The sequence below is a fragment of the Candoia aspera genome, chromosome 8 (genome assembly GCF_035149785.1).
Source record: "Candoia aspera isolate rCanAsp1 chromosome 8, rCanAsp1.hap2, whole genome shotgun sequence".
Lineage (NCBI taxonomy): Eukaryota > Metazoa > Chordata > Lepidosauria > Squamata > Boidae > Candoia > Candoia aspera.
Window position 1 is genome coordinate 33,120,822 of NC_086160.1, and position 23,305 is coordinate 33,144,126.

The window sequence follows — 23,305 nt, forward strand, 5'->3', positions numbered from 1 at the left end:
CAAGCAACAACAACATATTAAACTTGCATGCTTCCTGATTCCCAACTACTCTGGGTGGCTCAAAACAATTAGAAAAAGAATTTGCAATAAAATCAATAAATTATAAAATATGGCAAGCATGAGAGACTAGATGGAATAAAGTAGGAGGCCTCACTTTCCCTTGCCAAAGGCCTGGGTGAAGACCCAGGTCTTCATCACTCTTCTGAACAACAGCAGAGTGGGGATCATTTAGATCTCAGGGGAAATCTCATTCCAGAGAGTAGATGTTGCTACAAGCATGACCAAAGCTGTGTCAGTACTAAATCCCAGCCTGAAACATGACTGAAATGGGTCTAGGCAATCTGTTTCCTCCAGGTTCTCATCAGCTGCAGACCAACCACCTTCTCAACAACCTTCCCCAGAAAGGGAAAGTTGGACACTAGTTGGTAGTCACTGAAAATGGTTGGGTCCAACAATGCCCTTTTGAGGAGAGGGTAGCATACCATATTGCAGTATTTCAGTTGTGAGTGTAAAGCAATCAAGTTTTCCTCTCCCTTCATGCATTTTAAGTCAGAGTAGGAAAAAAAAAACTGAACTTAACTCAAATGAAATATTTTTGGCATGTACAGGTGCAGAGCAAAAAAAATATTAAACACAAATCATAGTAGCATGGACCCTTTTCAGACTGGTTTCAGGCTGGGTTACAGTATTATGATGGCATTGATCATGCTTGTGGATGACCTCTGGAAATCTTAGGATGGGTGTGGTGCGACTGTCCTTGCCCTCCTGGATCTCTTGATGCCTTTCAATATCCTCAACCATTGTATCCTACTGAACCAATTTGGGGATGTGGGAGTGGGGGGCCACCATTTTGCAATGGTTCTATTTCTTCCTCAGTGGCTGGTTCCAGTTGGTGTTGGTGGGGGGAAAGATGCCCAAACCTAGGACCCTCTTTTGTGGGGTGCCTCAGGGTTCAGGTCTCTCATCATTCACCTTTAACATCTACATGAAACTGCTGGCCAAGGTCATTCAGTGGCACAGAAAGGCCATGTATTTCAATTTAGATATGAGGATTATAGAAATTTGAAGGATAGAAGTTGGAATACTTGTCCAAAGGATTCCTATTCCCATTTCTGCTTTAAATCTCAGAAACAAAAATAACTAAAATTCTTGCAAAAACCTTGGTGACATTATCTGCAATATCTGATTTTATTGAGGCAGTGAGTTATGAGTCACAACTCGGGGAAAATGCCCACACCTTCAGTCAGACTTCGATAGTAGAATTCAGCTTTCTTTCTGTAACCATGGGTTATACATATAATTATATTATCATTCAGGAACTACAGTATTTTATTACCTCAAAAATATTGTCAGGGCTAGGGAAATATTCTACACTTTTTAATAATATATCTGGTTAGGACTTAGATGAATTATGTTGAAATGTGCATGTTGGCACTGATTTAGTACAGTATTTATGTTTATTCTCAAATCCTAATAGTAAGAGAAAGGGTATTTTCACCAACAAACCATATATTGTAGCCAAATTTTGTATTCCCCAAAACAAAATACAGTAATCCTTGCTTACTGACCACTCATTCAGTGACTGTTCAAAGTTACAGTGGTTCTGAAACAGGAGATTTACTTTCTGTCCTCAAAGCTGTGGCCATCAGAGTATCCCCACAGTCATATGATTGCAATTCAGGTGCCTGGCAACTGGCACACATTTACGATGGTCACAGCATTCCATGATCACACACATGATCGCCATTTGCAGCCTTCACAGCCGGCTTCTGACAAGCAAAGTCAATGGGGAAGCTTGCAGGAAATCACAAGTCATGGTCACACAACTTCACACTTAACAAGCTGTGATGATTCGCTTAATGACCACAACTGGAACTGATTAACTGATGTCATAAGTTGGGTGTGGTCATGTGATGTTTCATTTTAGGACTGTGTTGCTTAGTGATGGAGTGGCCAATCCCAGTTGAAATTGTTAAGTGAAGACTATATGTATAAGAAGTGGAAACAGTTTAAATGGGTTGGATTATGCAAAAAGCCATACATTTAATACTGTAACCACAATAACATGACTAAAATAATAGCTCATGTATATCCATATTTTTAATTCTGTTTACAGCAAATGGCAGTGAGGTCCACATTAGCAATGTACGTTATGAAGATACAGGAGCATATACTTGTATTGCAAAGAATGAAGCAGGAGTTGATGAAGACATATCTTCCCTTTTTGTAGAGGATTCTGCTCGGAAGACCCGTATGTAGTATTTCTTGTTTCATTTTATGTACAAGGAAGGATATATAACAATATGCATTGTTTCAGAAGATTCTTTCATATGTTATGTTTGTTTGATTCAGAAAGAAATATTTAAGAAGCTTCTCTCTCAGTGGCTCTCACTAATACAAATTAATAATATGATAAAAGAAAGAGAATATAGTCCTTATCCTAGTATTATTAATTTAAGTGAAGTCTAAATTTATAACTAATTCAATACGTTCAGGCCATAAAAAGTAAGAGCACTGATTTCCCCCCACCCACCCCTGAAGTCCAGAGAACATAGTAGAAAGTTGTGGATATGGGGCATACTTCCATCCCACATTTTCTATCCATATATGAAACTAATTTGAAGCATCACCAGTCAGCATATACACTATAAATCAGCTGTAAGGACCTTCCTGTACAGATGACTGTAATTATAAAGCTCAGACCTGATAACATTAAAAATTTTGTCACAGTATTTTAGTTTCCAAGAGAACTTAGCAGATGAACTTCAGTCTGTAAATTTCAAACTTTTATATTAACTTACTTGTTTGTTAGTGGAAGTCAGTCACATAACGACTTTTATGGCAAATGATTAAAATACAGATTGCAAATCTGAAAAGTATTATTGATTAAAGGAGCCATTTGCTAAAACATGCTTGTTAATCACGCCAACTGTCTCAGTTGCTTATTTACTCTTTTTGTTGTTGTTGTTCAATTGGATGGCAGAATTTCTAATTTATTGTAAATATGTGATATAGTCCAGTTATGCCAAGGGCTTTAAACTTATTCCAACTGATTTCACAGAGAATTTTAAAAAGTAAAGTTCCCCTCTGGGTTAAATTTAACTATTGGTGGTACTCATTTTGTTTTCTTGGCAACTGTACAGAAGTGGTTTGCCACGGCTGCCTTCCAGGGTATTTTTCAAGTTCCCAATCTAATTTATAGAACTGAGATTTCTACCTGGCTTCCCACCCATTAACTACACCTGACCCTGCTTAGCTTTTTGTAATCAGCCATGGCTGAGTCTGTGCTCCCACTTACATATGTTTAATTCTCCCATTAGTTAAGTCAAATTAGATTATTCTCATGGTGAGCAATAATGTAAACTTAAAACGTTTTTCCTTAACAAATGATAACATGATTTTCTGAGTCTCTTCACCAATATTCACAATAAATCTCTTATTTTAGAGTTCTCTTTCAATAATCGTGTTCCAAAAATTATATATCCTTGATCAAATTGGCTGGGCTTTGTTTTTTGTTTTTCCTTCAGCAATTGCATGCTGTTGCTACTGCTGCTACTGCAACATATTTATTTGTTTGTTTCCTCCTAGGGTTTCAGAGGCATGTACAATAATTTTGGGGTTTAAAAACATTGAAAATTATTTGGCTGTTTATTTGCATTTTGCCCCAGATAATGGTAGTCAAACGGTGGGAGCCACTAAGGAGGTACAAAAAAGGTATTGGTACTTGCTAGTACTCTGTGAGCCATAAATTGCCTGCTCTATCCTAAATAAAATAATCACCATCTAACCTGGTAGATGATACAGGCAATGTGTTGCATCCAAATGTAGGCATGAGCAATGGATTTAGCAGATTCAAACTTTTCCTGCCTATTGTCAGCAGCCCCCCTGACCTTCCACGTATTGTACAGAGGGCTGGAGAGCCTATTGAATTGGCTCAGTGTTGCAGGAGATTGAGGAAAAAGCTCAAGAACCACTAAAACTGCCCCTCTGTGGAAACTAGGAGAGAAACAAGTGTGCTTCCACTGGACTAAATCATGCCTAAATCTGAATTCAAAACTATGAATATATAAAGTATAGTCCCCATGTTTCAAAATTCCACTAGAATCAGAATGAAACAAATGACAAATGAAATAAAATGATGACAAGCTTCTTCCAAAGTGTTTGGTATTTGTTGAGGGCTTGTGATAAGACATAAAGGATGAGGCAAGCATTCCCGCCCCCTTCTATTTGTGTGGGTATTTGTCTTTTCTTAGCTTAGCCAAAGTGGGCAAGGCATACTCACATTCCAGGCACAGAAATTTCATAGAAGCAACATCATGTCCTGTCTAAAATGGTAATATCTCATAGTGACTAACTCAAGATAAACTATAAATCCCAGCTACTCACTTCTTCTTGCTATGTCAGCATCTTAAAGAAATGGATTGTTGTATAGAAAGTTGTAGGATTATTTAGTTACCATAGAAATTAACTTTTCAGTAGCTTTGCAATCAAAGTATTTATCAAATATTGATTTACAGCCTTCCTGAATAGATAACATTGCAGATTTAAAAAATGTTAATCTTAGGTTTTGTTTTATTTATTTAAGTGACTGATATTGTTGACCATCTCACAACACTCTGGGCAGTGTACAAGGTTAAAACAACAGCATAGGCCTCTCATCAGCACTTTGGGACAATTGCGAAGTTCCCCAATGTACTTGCAGGAGCCATCAACACTAATGGCCATCTTGCCTTACAAATCACTAATGTATCTTTTATGTCACATTTTTTTTCCTGCCACTATTAGAGAGCCCTTTCTATAAAACTGGCCCTAATTATCCACTTTGCTTGGCAAATTAATGCATGTTAACTATATAATCTTGATGCTTTGAAATGTTCTCTTACTACAGAATGCACTATAGTAAAATCTTTCCCAATACAGAGTGCCAGTTTACTTACATTCTCACCAGAGCTTGGAGATCATTCACTTTGCTACTAAAGTGGGTCATGAGAAAGCTAGCTTTTGCTGACTGTGATAAAGGTTCTTACAGTATGTTTCACTGGGATTTACTGAAGTGAAAGATATAAAACTTCAATTTCTTATCCCTTTGATTTCTTCAATAATTGAATCTGTTAACATAACACAAATCTTTGAAGCATTTACATTAAAGTTAAATTTTAAAGTTGAGATTAGATTTCTAAGGCTTAATAATATACTACAGAGTTGCTTGTTGGGAGATTAATATACAATGTTTCATAGCAGTCTGAAAAAAGGGAGAGGTGATAACACCAACATAAAAATGTTTGTTGCTGTTAACAAGGTAAGTTGTAGATGGCTAGCTAGCAGTGGTTCTGGTTGAGTAAAGACAGATACAAACTTAAAGTTTCCTGTAGAAAACACATTACTGACAAATTTTGTCCACAAGAATAATCCAATGTGCCTCAAATGACAATGATTCATCATCCAAAGAAATGGATTATTCAGATTAAAATAAATGAATAACAACATTAAAGCACTTTTTCTGAACAGCCGTTTATTTGTCAGCTTTGTAGAATATTAACAAAATATGGTAAACCTTTTGGACACTATTATTACTACACAAACACATCTACATAGACAGGTAACAAGCTGTTATTTAGCTAGGAATAACACATATGCAATTTAAGAAATCATAGTATAACTTGAGATTTGGAAGTATAATAATTAATGATATAAAAAGTTTATTGGTAAGCACCAAACTTTAGGATCTTTAGACTCAGATCTAAATGTGGGTTTAATTTGACTTTAATCTTGGTTTAATCTGACTAATCATGACTTCCATTTTACCTCAAAAAGAACATGCATCTTCTGTCAATCCTTTGACTACAAAGATAATCTTCCTAGACTAAATGACAATCAAATATTTTAATATACAGATTTTGAGTTAACAAAATAAAATTGCAATTATTTGTAAAGTTTGAATTAAATATTATCTTTTAATATTTAATAAGTAAATAAGTAAACTATTATTTTTATAAGCCTAAAAACACATCCAATAAAGTATTATAAAGCCATATTCTTCCCTCACTGTCATAAATGAGAAGACCACATTGGATGAACCCCTACAGTCTTATAACCTTGACTAACATGTTTTTAATTACACTCACACATTATCAATGGAAGTATATATTGATGCTGCATTTATATAATTTAATTTAATCACAGAAGGGAATATAGTCCTAACAAGTGCTCCCAAGTAATATATTAATCAAAACATAAAATGATGATTCATTAGTGGTTCATAGTTCTTCTGTTGTTTGATGAGGTTTGATGAGAAAAGGAATTTATGACTTCTCATCAAACACACAGCTTCTAGGGATGATATATGTGTATTCCTCCAAAGTGTCAGTGGTTTCAGAAGTAGCAGTGGAGAAACAATGGATTATCAAAATGACATTAGAAGTAAGCTTTAATCTGTAATTGATAAATCTTTTTAAGATATCCCATGAATACATTTCTCTATATCAAATTTTACTTTGTATTCTTTAAAAGATCAAGAATAATCTCACCTTATTTGTTTGTTTACTGGTTGCATTTATATACCACTTTTTATCTAGGAATTCAAGGCAGTGTCCATGAGAGAGTTCTGTAATTTTATAATAGACCTACAAGTTTGGGACAAGAAAATGTGAGTTCCCCAAAACATTCAGTGAGTTTCAACATGAATTAGGAACCTGAATCTAGTTTTTCCAACACCTTAACCATTACACTCCATAGTTGACCCATTTCTTTCTTTCTTAGCACTTGTGCACAGGGTGCACTTCCATAGTAGTTCACAAACCAAAATAGTAAAATAGTAAAACCATAAAGCCACATCATAAAATTCACTAAAACAATCTATATCCCCTCCCTCCAAAAAGAAAGCATACCATCAAACAGATGACAGGCAAAGTGCCAATGTCAGTCTCCAAAGGATTATCCGAACAATCATGTTTTCCATCACATGGCTAAAATATAAATAATCTAGATCATGTGAAGACATGAGATAGATCTTATACACTAAACAATTACAATTTATTTATACTGTTTCATTATTACTGTTCACATTCAGGATATTCTTAGTTTAGGTTTTTATTGGGTAATAGCTTCATAATAACTTTGATTGTCTTAACAGCCCTATGTCTGGAAGTACCAGCTTGATAGGTATGAGAACAGAACTTTCAATATACCTGCCATGCTAATGACAAAGTATGGTTCCTGATGTTACACAATATTCACTGAGCTGTAGCATGCACTGAGCTTTTCTTTTTTATAAGTCTATGGGTATGTCTATTACTTTGGCAATGTTCAAACATTTATTTTTAACTTTTATGGCCTTGTTTTAATATAGGTTATCTACAGTTCAAATTATTTCCCTGCTAACAGTTGGGCAAAACTTTTGCATTAATTTCTAGATGGCTTTAATATCTGATGTTGAATTAATATTGATCGTACATATTTTACTTTTTACCACCTATTACATTTGGTTCCTCACATTGCCCAATTCAGCAACTGTGACTCTGTAATATTAATGAAGTAGCTTCTATAAATCCTTTCATCTGTTCGCTCACTGCAGAAATTATCTACTTCCTGCATTCTATTCAATAGATAATTTTCTAATAGAAAGGCTTTTTTTCCCCCATCCCAAAGTCTTATCACCTAGGAAGAGGTTATGTGATCTGAATGCTAGGAATCTCTAGGTTTATAACTACCCTTTGTTTCATCTAATGCAGCATGAGGCTAAGAGCTATTTTGATTCATTTAGTGCATAAGTGACTTCTGTAGCATGTACTGAAAGTATTTTACCATATATATATATATATATATATATATATATATATATATATATATATATATAAACTGTCTGTTGCATCTTATTTCAACAATATTTATTTGTCTCATTCAGGAAGGAATAATTTGGGCTGCCAATTTGATGTCATGTCTAAATAAGCAGAGCTAAACAAGGATTAGCTCTGAGGTCGCTAACTGATTTCTGTAAACAGCAGCTTTTAATGTCCTAGGTTCTAGGAATAACTCATGAGTTATTATTGTAGGATCTATAGAATTTTAAGAGAAAATGGATTTTATCCATACGTCTTTACTGTTAAATCTGAGTGATTATAGTGATTGCTTTATATATACCATTAGTATAAAGTGATTACTTTATAAATTATAGTAAGCTGCTAAAATCCATTAATGATATCAAATATTATATATCACAGAGTATCACAGATTTCTTTCACCGGTCAAGGGAAGTGCAGCTGTGGTTTAGGATGTATACCAAGTGTACATCTCTTGCATACCTATTAAACCAAAGTGACAGATGGCCAGAAGCAGAAATACCATATCTGCCAGTTCTATCACTTTATCATCAATTCCCCAATCTTGCCCAGCAACTGAAAATGCAGTTGCTAACTGCAACTGATCCAGTATTAGTTCTGGTTTAATTTACAATAGACCCAGAACTGAAAATGGATCAATCACATTAACTGATTCTATTTTCCTATAGTTTAATCAGCTTTCCAGATAATGCTATAAAGAGAGGGCAATTTCAGTACACCCAGAAGCTGCTTCTGGAGAAACAAAAAACAAAGAAAACTACAAGCCCCTATTTCCAAGACATCAGCAGATTCAAACAATTCTTCTGTTTGCAATATTTAATTCTTTCCCTTATCATCTGTTTGGCTGTGAAGATTTGAGTTTCCATGAAATCTGCTGAATGCGGATTTTTTTCCCCAGAATATTTCTTACCACCTTATAATGCATTTTAAATGTCTAGGCTACTCTAAAATTATATTCTTCCTATTTTAGGGGATATATATTTCTTACTGTCTTATGTTTGCTCAAAGTTGGCTTCTCTTCTTCTTTTCACAATCTGGAACATTCCAATTCACTCATTTACCAATTGACTTGGTAAAGACTAGAAGATCAGTCTTAACTAAAATTAGATTAAACCTTGAATGGAAAGATATTTAAGTTATAAATTATATCCGAGTGAGGTTGATGAAAATTCATTCTTGTAGTATGCTTGGGATCATAATTGTTTCCTGACATCAAATCCCAACAGATGCAAATTTGCCCAGTTGAACAGCTATTTAAAGCAGCAGTCAGGAAATAGTGATAAATCTTCTTCAGTAAATGTTATTCCAAAGTAACTCTAATTAAATATGTTTCTGTATATTAACATCATTATTACCCTGAGTCTGAGAAACCTAAATGATATGACTTTTTTTAATTCCAAAAATGCATGTGCTTCTGCTTCTTCTTGTAGAGAATTCTATTCTAAAAGCAAAATGAGACCACAACAAAGGAAATTGCATTATAAAGTGCACATTTTAAGGAAGTATACCAAAGTACAGATATCTGTAAAATTGAAGGAAGAAAGATCGAGAGATAGAGATAGAGATAGAGATAGAGATAGAGATAGAGATAGAGAGATACAACACTTCAGATTCAGGATTGGCAGCTAGCCCCAACCTTTTGTTTTATTATATTATGGTAGCAGGTATCCCTTTTTTGCCACCTGGAAAATCTTTATGAGGCTCAAAAAGCATTACACCTGCTTAGGCAAGTTGGATCCTTCATCATCTTTTGGATACAATATGATGTTGCATGTCCCAGTAGTAACTAGACATACTACCAAATTTGGGTTGCTAAAATCTGGATAAATATTAGATGGCAGCAAAATGGTACAGGCGATTCTCCTTTTTGTCATCAAATAGTTATGCATATTTTTTGCAACCGAGATATGGTAGCTATGCTGGTAACATAGTATTACAGTGGTATACATCCTAAACCAAAGCTGCATAATTCTTGGTCCATAAAGCTAAGTGGATCCTACTATTTAGATATTAGTGCATCAAAGATGAGCAATATCATTACGTAAAGTCCTATCCTAAACAAGGATTTAGAGTCCTTCCTGATAAAAAAGAAATATCAGCTGGTTTCATTATGTATTCTGAATGATAGATATGTGTGCTTTAATACAAGTATATTTGCTTATTCGTTGGCCTAAGTTTATGTTATGTGACAGGAGTTTAGGATTATGTTTTATCTGATACATTATATAGGTCATGCATAGCATTCTGTACATTTATGTTGTATATTTCTGACTGCTGTGAATATTTGTTTGAAAATAAATTATCAAATTGTTTTTATTGTGAACCGCCCAGGGTCCCCCATCTGGGGGAGATGGGCGGTGATAAAAATTTGGTAGATAGATAGATAAATAAATAAATAAATATACAGTACATAGGATTGTAGTCTTAATTTGATACCCATTATCCTTTTGGTTAGAGTTGCTCATATGACTAGTATGTAATAAAAATGAATTATATACTGCATTATTATCTGTTTTATTTATTTATTTATTTATTTATTTATTTATTTTTAATCACATTTATATAGCCACCCATCTCACAGTAAAGTGATATTAGGTGGCTTACAATAAAGACCATCATTAAAAAAAAAACTTAAATGTTAAAAACTACAATTAAAAGACATCAACGATATTATTAATAGCAAGATAGTGGGAAAACTTATGTTAAAAACAATGCAGCCATCTCATCAAATTGCCATTTCCTTGAGATCCTCAGGCCTGCTGACATAGCCATGTTTTAAGGAACTTCCAGAAGGATGTCAAGGACAATCAATTTATTTCATTGTCTCTTTAGCTGTTCATTCCTAGTAGTTATACACTATTTTCAACAGTTTCTAAAGCAGTCTCCCTAAGCCTGTGCATGCATGTATGTGTGTTTGTATTTAAACAATATTAAATAAATATTCAAATACTATTCATCTTTTTTCTTTTTTTCTTCTGTTCTAGTTTTTGTTGTTGTTGTTGTTAATGTTTCTTATTATATAGTTTTTATGTTATCTGTTGTATTGTGAGCTGCCCAAAGTTGTTTGTATTTGGGCAGCACCAAATAGAGATAGATAGATAGATAGATAGATAGATAGATAGATAGATAGATAGATAGATAGATAGAAGCAATTATGCTTTCAGATTAGAAAAGTAAATATATGGTGTGTTAAATTGAGATTTATTTTGTTTCCTTTTGTTAAATGTAAAAACCCAAACACTATGAATTACAGCTTAAATCTGATCATTGTGTATATGCACACACACACACACACACACACACACTTACAGATAAAAATATTTTGCTGTAGTTGTTTTGAATCAGAAAAATCCAAAGACTTTAAAATAAATCCTATTCATCTGCAACAATTCGAACTATAATTTTATAGGTAGAAATGTTATCTCCCTAAATTGTAATGAAATCTTCCTTTCTAAATTCTACTGGTCATTTTAAAGCAAGATGCAGCATATAGTTTCTAATCCTATTGTTTATGTGTTTGCTTGAAAAATAACTAAATAAATGTTATTTTGACAAAATATAATCTCTACTGAAAATTGCCAGAATGAAGTAAAAAAAGAATATATATAATAATGAACAATATACAGTTTTTAAAATACAGTAATGAGTCTGATATACATTTTATTCATGTGTATTATTTAAAAATATGCATATCAGTCATTATTTTAAAAACTGGTGCACTATTGCACTTAATTTTTATACTCATTTATTTCTTCTGTTCTTTGTCCCTTACATGCGGCAGTTGCAAACATATTATGGAGAGAGGAAGGTACTATTAACTTTTTCTCCTTTTTGTAATGCTGAACTTGTCTCACATACATGTTACATTTCTTTCAAGCAGACTATAGCTATAGTTACTATTTTTTTTAATTATGTCTCATTCACTACTTCAGTTTAAATAGCTTGTCATTGCAAATAATGAAATATGTTTATTTTCATTCAGAGAAAAATGCATGGTCTATGGACCATATTACAAGCATTATCACAGCTAAATATTCCAATGGAGGATTTTCCCCTAAATTTGTCCTGCTGCTTTCATAAATCATCCAGCTAATCATTTTATCTACTGTCAGAATGTTGACTGAGGGATATAAATCATCTTTATTTTGAAAAGAACACTATCTTGTGAATCTTTCAGAGTAACACAGAATTTGTGTTGTCTGATAACTTGAACTTACAAACCTGTAGATCTTTAAAGCCTGCAAACTTTGCAAATACTAGATAACAATGAAGTTAGAAATCTTAATGGCTAAATCTATTGTTTCTGATAGATGACATATAAGAATGGAATTAAAACTTAGAATTATTATTTTAAAAATAGAAAATAACAGAATATTTCTTGTATTCGTATTGCAATGTATTAACTTAAAACTTAGAGATAACAAATTCTGTATTTATTCCTTTTTAAAAAGTGTGCTAGCATCTTAATTAGTTAAGATTTTAAATTAAAGTTTCATTCTGCTCATATGTGAGAGTCAGATGATAATTGTTATCTCTAAAAATTTAAAATAGGTGTTTCTCATGTGCAAAACCTACTTGGATTTTCCCAATGAAGTATTTTAAGCATCAATATTCTACCGTACAATATAGTAAAGGAGTAGTTAAAATTTTGGAACAACAGATTCCAAAAAGCTGATGAATAGGACTGAAGTTTAAATAACAGTGAAAGTGATAGAGATAAACCATAGAACCTATGTAACACAAATAAAACATTTTAAGAGATGTGTTTTAAGAGATTTGTGATTTTGAAATGTCATGCTTTATTGAATCTAATAGTGAGACACATTCATAAGGTTATCTTCTTTTTATTATCTCCTACTCCTTTGTATTTATCAGCAGTTTGATCTGCAGACATTATTTGCACTATTCCATGGTGTGAAAATATTAACTTGCTGATTTCTTTGAATAAAGCTATAGAAGCTGCCTAGAGTCTTCCAACCCATGCTAGTCCTTAACTATAGCATTTTATTAATTTAAAGCATTAATTTAATTTCTACATTTGATATAAGACTTGGATATGTTAAAATGAATCCACAGCAGCATGGAGAAAGATTGAGGGCACATTCTACCTTTACATGTGTCTCTGCTGTTGGTGATTTTTTTTCTACTTTTATAGTCCAATAGAAGAGCACATATGTAGTTCAGGATTGAACTGTTGGGTTCTTAATGTTCTCTAAACTTGGTTGTTTTCTTGTAGACATTTCATTACCAGATTAGGTAATGCCATCAGTGTGAGGGAGAGTGGGTTTTGCTGGATGTTTATATATAGTAGCTTGCCTTGCCTATCTTATGAGGGTAAGGCTTCCTCCTTGATGGTTCCTTGATTAGGGTATGGTTTCCCCCCTGATTGGTTATCTGGTGCTGTTTCCTGATTATTTGGGTGTTGGCTGCTGGGGGAGGGGGCTGGGGCTGGGATGTGTTCTGGGCTATTTGTTTCCTTCCTATGTTTTTGATTGTATTTTTAAAATGTTATGTAAATGAGGTTTACCTCTATGTGTCTACTGATGACTGATTTGTCTGAATATTAAACTTCTAGAAATTCCCTAACACTTTGGATTTGGCTTGATCTAAAATGTTAACAGTTTCCCAATTGAAACTGGTTGAGCCTGTCCGTCTGTTGCGAGATTAAGTTTTCATCATGAGTCCTTACTGCCAGTTGGTGTGGATGCAGTCTGCCAGCCTTCATCTTAATCATCTGTCTTACATAATGGCTGTTACAGTTCTTACACTGTATGCTGTAGATGAGTCCTGTTTTTATGGTTTTTACTAAAGATTTTACTGAATCTTTTGGTTTGCTTAAGATGGAGTTTGGTTTGCTTGGAGGCAGTTTGTTGGTTTGTGTGCTACAGTAATGTTGAATGGTTGTAATAGTTTGTTGGTTGTCTTACAGTTATTTTCATTTATTTATTTCATTAATTTTTTATGGCCATCCATTCAAGTAGACTATAATTCCAGCTTTTGATATACAGGGTGTTACCCTTTTTGTAGGTCGTAATGGTTGTGTTGCAGTGGGTTGTGAAATTAGGCACTTTTGACGAAGCTGTGTGGGTATCCATTACATTGCAAAATCTGTATTCTTTTTTTGATGTTCCAGATTACTGCAATGTATTTGTGCTTGTATGAATACTGCTCTTAGATAGTTCCTTTTGTGGATGGTTAAGTTGTGGCTTTGTTAGTGAAGTACTTGGTTAATGTGAGTTGTTTTTCAATAAACCTGGGTCTCTAATTGGTATCATTTCCTCTGCTGATGAGAATATCCAGGAAGGTAGTGTATTGTCGTTTTCTTCTTCTCCTGTACATTTTATACTTTTAACTAAGAGTTGATTGTCTGATGTGTCTTCTCTAATTGTTCCTTTTTATTATTATGAAGGTGTCATCTACATAGCAGAACCATATTTTTGGATGTATGTGTGAAAGTGTTATTGCTTCTAGACATTGCATCATGGTCTTAGCTATGAATCCTGAAAGTAGTGATCCCATGGGTGTTCCTCTGTTTGTAGGTATATTTGCCCATCGAGCTGAAAATAGGTGGTGAGGCAAAGGTCAGTCTATGAGTTCCATGAGTCTTAGTATTTCAATCTTAGTGTATTCTGTTAGGTTGGAAGTGTTGTATAGTAATGTTGCAATGGATCCTATTGCTAGTTCTGTATCTATGGACATGAAGAGTGCTGGATATCATATTTAAAAAACAAACAAACATAATTTCATCCTCTTCTGTCCTTAGGTCTTTGATTTTCTGAAGGCACTGTAGTGGTAAATTGATAGAATATTCACTCCTATCTATGAGGAGTCCAAAAAATTTGGTGAGTTTTTAGCTATGTTGCATGTTGGAGGCCCTGGTAGTGATATGATTGGATGAAGTGTTATGTTGGGCTTGTGGATTTTTAGACATTCATAGAAGCATGGTGAACCACTTTTTATCTGCCACTCATCTTTGTTTGTGATTTGTGTTTTCTTGGTTAAATTGTTGAGGGTTTAACATATATTAATACTTCATGGCAAGGTTTGAGAGAAGTTTGTAATCTTGTTCACTTGAATGCAGTTAGTTTACTGTCATAAACCTGCTTTACTGCTCCTTGAGTCTGGAACAGGGACAATATGTCAAATTGCCAGAAATGTTTGAGGTATGAGTTGAATCCGTTTAATACTGGATATGCAGACTGAACATAAAGGGCTATAATAGAATATAGGATTAAATATATTTTGGTACTGGATTGAAAATAGGGATGTATGGATTTCTGAATGGGACTGGTGTAATTTGCACCCTGATTTATAGGATTCACAATAAACTCTAAGGCTTATTACTTTTTGAGATATTTTTTTTTCTTTAAGACAGTTTATATCACATTATTGTGTTTTAATTCTGCTTCAGTTATTTATTACTGTAATGGTAGGGATTATACATGTTTCTGAAAGTGCACCTTGTTATCATCTTTGAATAAGGAAGTGGTTTATAAAAATTTGAGAGAAAATAAAATAACATCTGATCATGAACTGATAACATTATTTAGCCTGGTAATGAAACATCTGCAGAAAAACATCTAAGCCCAGAGAATACCAAGAACCCAATCTGGTCATTCCAAATGATGATAAAATTGCTTTGTTCCTTAAAAAATTGCTTGAGTGTTTATTTTTCTGCTGGATCATTCTGCTAGATTTATGAATGGCTATAGAACTGAATACAAATATTGTCTTAAAGTAAATCTATTTATGAAGCAGGAGGTTCCCATTATATCCTGTCACCAAAAGAGGTTAAATAAGATTTTGTGGGAAGTAGATTTGGTGTGTCACTGTCCCTGTATATGTTACCCAATGAATGCTAGTCAGAAGGAATTGTATCTAATATCTTTCATTCCATAGAAAAAGTGGCACCTCCTAAAATGCACTGTGACCAGGAGGTATATTCCATCTGTCTTTAATATTTAAAAAGGCTGAGTTACATCCAGCTACAGCAGTCTTTTTTGGTGTTTTCTATAGCCATCTGACAAATTCAATTCAGTTCCTTTCCATTGCTGGATCTGATCTAAGACTTTGTTGTACAAAAACTTACCAGGTCAGAAATCCACTCCTAAAAGTATATGGCCTGCTCAACCTGCTCAAGTCATCATTTTGGTATCCTTTCAGATATATTATCTTAAACCATATGATACCTGAAACTCTAGCTCTCAGATTTGACCTATCCAGTTATACAGATGGTCCCTTAATACTTATAGTGGCAATACTGTGTTCTCCTAAAATAAAGTCAACACTGGCTGCAATACATAATATATGTTTGTGTATAACATGCTATTTTAAAAAGGCACAATTCTTCCATTATTTTTTCTATGACATCACAGAACTATTTAATCTCTTTTAGTCTCAGAAATGGGATAGTGATAGGTATAAGGAATTTATTTCCATTTTACTTAAAAATTAATTCCTGAGTGTGACATATAGTTTCAGAGTGATATTCATGAAGTCATTTGTTTCTCATTAAGGATATTACATGAACTCTTGATTCTACATTTAATAAAAGCCCTATAGAATAAGACATATTTACTTCTCATGCATTAACCAATCAACCTCTAGTTAAAATAATCAAGGCTTCTATTTAATCACTATCCATTAGGTGGTTTAATGTACTTTTAACATGTTTTTTGTTCCCAAGGTCTGGGAATTGGTAATATGTTCTATGTGTTTTATGAAGATGGAATCAAAGTGATACAACCAGTAGAGTGTGAATTCCAGAGACACATTAAGCCCAATGAAAAGCTCCTTGGATTTCAGGCAAGTGTTCTTAAAATACAGTAGTAGGTTTTTATTTTTTTACCTTAGTAACGAACTCTGCCAAACACTGAAGATGTTCTTTCAAACATCCTGATAAAACAATAATTACCATTGTATTTGTTTAAGGTTATTTGAAGTTGGCTTTGCTTGGGGTTTTATCAATGGTTCTCTCTCCAGGAGAAAATCTTGGACCCAAATAAGTGAGAACAGAATAGATGTATTAATGCTGTTCTATGATGGCTTCCTCAAGCACTTGCAAATAATGTGTCACAGCAAAACGTTGTATCATCAGATAGTGTTAAAGGGTGGGAGCACAACTTGGAGTAGCATTAAGGCCTATCATTGGCTTTTGAATGACATGTCAGGTTTCTGTGCATAGATGTGGATATGGATATGGATATGGGTTTGGGTATGGGTATGGATATGGATATGGCCAAGGGCCTCAAGAAAGAAGAAACATTTTTTTGTTGTTGTTGTTTTTAAAACAAAAACAAAAGAGAAAGGAAGAAGAAAGAAGAAACTGCACCATTAATAAGCACATGGTTGATTTATACATCAGTGAACAAGGTTTTATATGCAATATTATTGTTCTAATTAACAAAAATTATACAAACATTGGTGGCAGCTTTAGCACAAATAAAAGGATAGATCATGACTTTTATCATGCCAGGCTATAGCAGAAGGTGCAAAAAGTACCTACTGAGAAGTGCACTTTTCAATACAAATTATGTTAAATATGGAAAGAATTTACACAGTCCCTCTCTCAGATCTGATGTGACCCAAAGGACTTAGAAGAGTCTGCATCTACTTTTAAACCAAATATAATATCCAATTATTGATTAGATTAATGTGCAAATTACTAACTACTGTAGATTATATAGTTCTGATCTAGTAATTTTATTCTGGCTTGTTTGAACAAACCATAATTTCAACTACAACAATTTCCCCATATATAACATTAAAAAAAACCCTCTCCACTTAACAAAATGAAAGCTTTTGATTTCAGAATCATATACAGGAGGAAAGGGAAATGGGAAATGGGAAGCCAAAAAGCTTGCACAGAAATGAGTTACTAAAAAGGAATATATATACCAGGAATGATTTTTTATGTGGCTGTAAGCACACCAGAAGTTAAAATAGCCTTGTTCTCCTTCTTTTTTACATATGAATGTATGTTTTACTGAAGAAAGAATGCTGAAAATAGGGCAATACAAGTGTTTCATGAGGTGCATCACAATAATGCTGTGTAGTACTTCAGATCTGATTTCAAAATGGTGCTTAAAGGTTCATAGGAGCAAAGATGTTGCAACTGCCTGCAACTTCTTTTAAAGCAGCCTCATATTCTGAAGTGATTTTCCTATGAAGAGTGCCATTGTGGAGTTCCATGGAAAGACACAGCTGTGTTAAAGATTAGCAGTGTTCTGAAGAACCTTTTTGGAATCAATCCAAAGCACTTCACAGCCCTACTTCGTACACATGGCAATAATACATAATGTTCCTCTTCAAGTGACCCAAGCATCCACATGTTTTTCCAGGCTCATGAAACTGTTCTTGACCAGTTCCACATATTCTTGCATGCAGAGCCAGTTAGGTCCTTGAGAAAAATCAAAGTGACATAGCAGTATATCTGCACACATACAAAAATTATTAGGACTTAGCTTTTCAAAACAGCCAAGGATCCCGGAAAAAAATGTGGTCAATTTAATGATTCAGAGGCAGGTGCTTCACATACTGCCGCACATTGTAAAATATAGTACCTAGTTAATAAATATATACTTTTAATGTATTCATTTGTTTAAACAAACCATACTTTTCTTCAAGCATTGAGGAATGGGATGAGTAGAGTTCCCATCTGGAGGGAAAGGGTTTTAAAGTGAGCTGCGAATCTATGAATGATTGCTTGCTTTTAATTCAAGTTGTTGTTTTGTTTGGATTTCTGGATTGCTGTAAACTACCTAGAGTCATAATGTTTGAATTGTGCAGCCAGATAAATTCTGCCTCTCTGTCTCATCTAATAAATAAATAAGGTTGGATATGGAAACATAACTTTTTTTTACTCAGATTCTTTTGTGTACAGTTTTGTCAATTTAAAAGGATGTCCTGTTGAAATTAATAATATTTACTCCTAGATAACTGTGTATAGATTTTCACCCTTGGAGATTAAAACCAGAAACCTTTAATCCCTTATACAGAAATACTCTCAAGCCTCTAATTCTCTATAGCCTTACATAGGAATACACCAATATAAACTTAATGAGATTTAATCCTATATAGGCAATTATATGCTTTGTCTGCAAATTATAACTTATAAAATGAAGACCTGGTGCCAACCATGTTCTTCAAATATATCTCTGTCTACTGCTGTTGGAAACAGATTGATGCCAGAAATATTGAACTTCTTAATAGGGTAAAATGGGGTATTTGGGGCATCTTAGAAGTGACATTATTCCTAGAGCAGGAGAATTAACTGGATTTTTATTTATTTATTTATTTGTTTGTTTGTTTGTTTTTATTTTATATCCCATCTTTATTATTTTCATAAATAACTCAAGGTGGCGAACATACCTAATACTCCTTCCTCCTCCTATTTTCCCCACAACAACAACCCTGTGAGGTGAGTTGGGCTGAGAGAGAGTGACTGGCCCAAGGTTATCCAGGCAGCTTTCGTACCTAAGGTGGAACTAGAACTCACAGTCTCCTGGTTTCTAGTCCAGCACCTTAACAACTAGACCAAACTGTTTTATATTTCATAATATAATATAATACTTTAAATATAATATAATATTTATAGTGATAATATAATTGCATTCTTTACACAATCAGACTAAAGTTGGTTTTCATTATTTTTCAGTAATCTGACTTTATTATAGATAAAAAATAATGATGATAGTGATGACTGACTGACTGACTGAATGAATGAAATACATAGCTATACACAATACACAGAAATTTAGAATAAAATTAGAACAAAACTCAAGGCAGATAAAACTGTAAACCTAAACTGTGTGGCCAAAAAGTCTGTATAAAATGACAGTTCCTGTAGCAACAAAAATAACAATAGTAATATAATGCAATGATAATAGAAATTTTAAAAAATATGTTTGACTAAAAGAACAAGAAGAAATATTCCTACAGGATATCTTCAATGGGCAACTATAATCAAACAATTAGGGAGGGACTGTACAGCAGAAGAAGCAATCAATTTAACATTTTTAAATGTTACTTAATTAAGCAAGCCAAAATAGCTAATAGCCAGCCTGAGCTGGAACAAACAAGTATCTTTGATAATTTGTTAATTAAGAGAGAGTTATGTCCATCACTATGAAATTCTGTCGATCTTGTTAGTATTGGGCGCATTTGAATTGTAATGACATTGCCTGTCAGTGAAATCTGAACATCACCTTCCTATCAGTTGTCTGAAAAAGTTGTTTTTTTAAGTGCTTCTATGGAGTGATTTATTCTTTATTAATTAAGGATCAGAGAGAGAACAAAACAAAACCTTGGTGTAAAGAATAAGTGATTATAGGCCAGGGTCAGAGTTTGATGGGACCAGAACAGTGCAGTAACCAAATCAGATGGGTCCCTGCAAGATATCTTAAGTTTACTTGCAGTTGCCTCTGGATTTGGGTTTTATCTAAATCTGATGCACCTTTCTAACAAAACCTCTGAACACAAAAGCTATGGCATCTTCTTTGAATAGAAATGTCTAACATTCTAACTTTTCTGATACTATATTCTAAACAGAAGTAGTCCATTTATTTAACAAGTTATATAAGCTAGTTTATAATATAAAAAAGTCTATTGAAATAAAATAAATTGGTTACTTTATTCAAGGAACTGGAGTCCTTTATTTAAGGACTCCAGTTCCTTAAATAAAGTAAACCATTCTAATCTGCTGAATGAGGCTGAACCTCCCCCCCCCCCCACCTTAAGGGTGAAGAATTTGTAACTCAAAAAATATGAAATGAATTTTTCCAGAGTCATTGTTGAGATGGGTGGTGGAAAAATGTGATGAATAAAATAAATAAATAAACTTTGCTTAAGGAATTATTATATAATTTATATACAATAAAGATATTATTGGATGTTATCATATGTTCTTATTTTGAAAAATTAAAAAGCAAAAAAGGATTGGAAAAAAAAATCATGATTTTATCCCATTATGCAAATACTAGGGAAATTTTTAAAGAAATCTTATAAAAGAATAGGAGGTTTACCACTTTCATTTTCCTGAATAAACCAGCAAAAAGAGATTTTTTCTGGAAAAAGTATATGATGGCAGATGGCATCTTTTTGTGAGTGGAGATTCCTTCATGCAGGGGCATCGGAAGAGCAACTGTTTTGTCCAAATGACAAAATGCACATTGCAAAGTTGCAAAGCAAGCCCTGCTCCTTACACACTGGCATATGAAGTCACAATGCATATACAAAGGGGCAGAATTTGTATCATGACATTTCATCATTTGTTTTCCTTGCCCTCCTACAGGTACTGTTAGCCCTTCAAAGCAGTCCAGACTGGAAAATCAAAGTTATGACTGTTAACACTACTTTTATTATATTGTTACAGTAACAGAATCTTGCAAGTCTGAATACACTTCTCTCCTCTCCATCTTTGTGAGAACCAGGGAGGGCCACATCTGAGACGCTTTCTTAGATTACCTTCCTGCTTTGGGCTCAGATTTCTTTTATATGAATGTTGTCTTGGTTGCAGCTCTTGCTCCTCAAGGTTATTCTTATAGCCCATTATGCCCTCAGGAAAGCTAGGAGTCCAGTCCACTATATATTGTGTATAGTATATATATGTACATACATACACACACACAAACGTGTTACAAAAAGTGATGAGAGAAGAAAGTAGTTCCTAACACAACAAAGCTGATTTTTGCAAGATTTTGTTGGCAGTCTTATCTCTGAAAATCATTTTCTATGTTTCAGCTTTATTTAACTGGCTTTATTGGTTCTAACTACCATATTCTCTTTGGAATCATTCACAGCATCATTCAGTTCCTCCAAAATGCCATCCTAGTACGAAACTAGTATTTGGTGACAACTCTGCAAAGCCATCTTGTTTGCAATAAATTTTTAAAGGTGATAATTTTTTAAAGGTGATCTTTCATATTCTCTTGAAACACTTTCTATTTCTAGTAGGTGCTGAAAAGAAAATATGTAAACCATACTGAAGAACTTCGCTGCATGAAGGCTATAATTCATATTGTTTTTTCCCAATCAAGTTCAGAGAATATTCATCACACAGGATAAGTTTTGTTGTTCATACTTTGAAAAAAACAACTTCATTAATTTTCAAAGTATAGTTAAAATAGAGCATAGAAAGCTAAAATACAGGGCTAAAGAAAAAAGAAAAAAAAATATCAAAGTGCAAAATAGAGAGAAAACAGAAAGAGAAAGTGACTTCCAATCTTCTCCAATACAGATACAAATACAATCTCTTACTATTAGTTAAACCTTAGTAACATTATTTCTATCAAATCAAACCATTTAATCATAAAAACCCAAAATGAAAACTTCATCTTTTTCTGACACAAGCAAATAGTCTAAAAGTGGTTGCCAAATAGAAACAAATCCAGTATTTTGGTTGGATGGATGGATGGATGGATGGATGGATGGATGGAGATAGATAGATAGATAGATAGATGGTATTTTCTCTTATCAACACTGTTAACTTTGCCATTTAGTCCATTTCCATCAATTTAATCATCCATTCCTCCACTGTAGGAATTTGTGGTTCCTTCCATCTTTGGGCATACAAAAGTCTTGCTGCTGTAATCATGTAAGCTTTGTTGTTCATACCTTGATATAGCTTGCCATCTCTGATATTGCCCAATAATAATATTTCTGTCCTCCTAAATCTTCATGCCAGGGTTATATTTCTGAATAAGGTCAATGACAGATTCAGAAAAGTTTTCTCCACTATGTTTGTCAATTGATCACAAACACAAAAAAATGTTCCTTTACTTCTTTATTAATATAATATAGACAAATGATGCACTGCTGTCTATGTGAGAAGTGCCTAGCATAGAGTCAACAATAAGACACAAGTATTTTGTTTTTTTACTCATGAATGATTTCTATAGACGCTTAATCAAATCAATCAGTATAAAGTTAATCTAGAGGACATATCCTATAATGTAAAATTATTTCTAACTGATAGCTGTTATCCTGAGATATAAATGTCCCTTTGGAACATTCTTTCCCAGGAGTTGAGGCAGGTCCCCTCGCTCTTGGACTTCTGAAAAAAATTAAAAACCTGGCTCTGACAACATGCCTGGGGTGGGAAAGAGAATAGTTCTTCTTGAGGATGGTTAGCTCCACAGAATTGCCCTGTTTGCTTGCAGATAGAGAGAATATCTTAGCCATCTGGATATTATTATATTAATATATTAATATTTTTATGTCATTGATATTGTTGTATATTATTGTATATTATATTGTGGTTGAATGTTTTTATTGTGAACCACCCAGAATCCCTCCTTGTGGGGGATATGGGCAGTGATAAATCCGATAAATAAATAAATACATTAAATAAATAAATAAATAAATTTATATTTAATGCCAGCCTTCTCTTTATACCCCATGGGCTAGAAAATTTATTTGTATTTCATTTTGACATGTGATGATTCAGATTGTGCCTACACTGTGCATCA

The 23,305-nt window shown here is 33.6% G+C and overlaps 1 protein-coding gene across 1 annotated transcript in view; it reads left to right on the top strand.

The window, feature by feature from the left end:
- The window catches only part of FSTL5 (follistatin like 5), a 392,971-nt gene that overhangs the window by 335,855 nt on the left and 33,811 nt on the right, over nucleotides 1-23,305 (top strand). Inside the window, exons 10-12 of the mRNA XM_063310578.1 lie at nucleotides 2,117-2,251; nucleotides 11,620-11,646; nucleotides 16,525-16,643. Of these exons, the coding sequence (XP_063166648.1) occupies nucleotides 2,117-2,251; nucleotides 11,620-11,646; nucleotides 16,525-16,643 (281 nt within the window). The remainder of the gene's footprint in view (nucleotides 1-2,116; nucleotides 2,252-11,619; nucleotides 11,647-16,524; nucleotides 16,644-23,305) is intronic.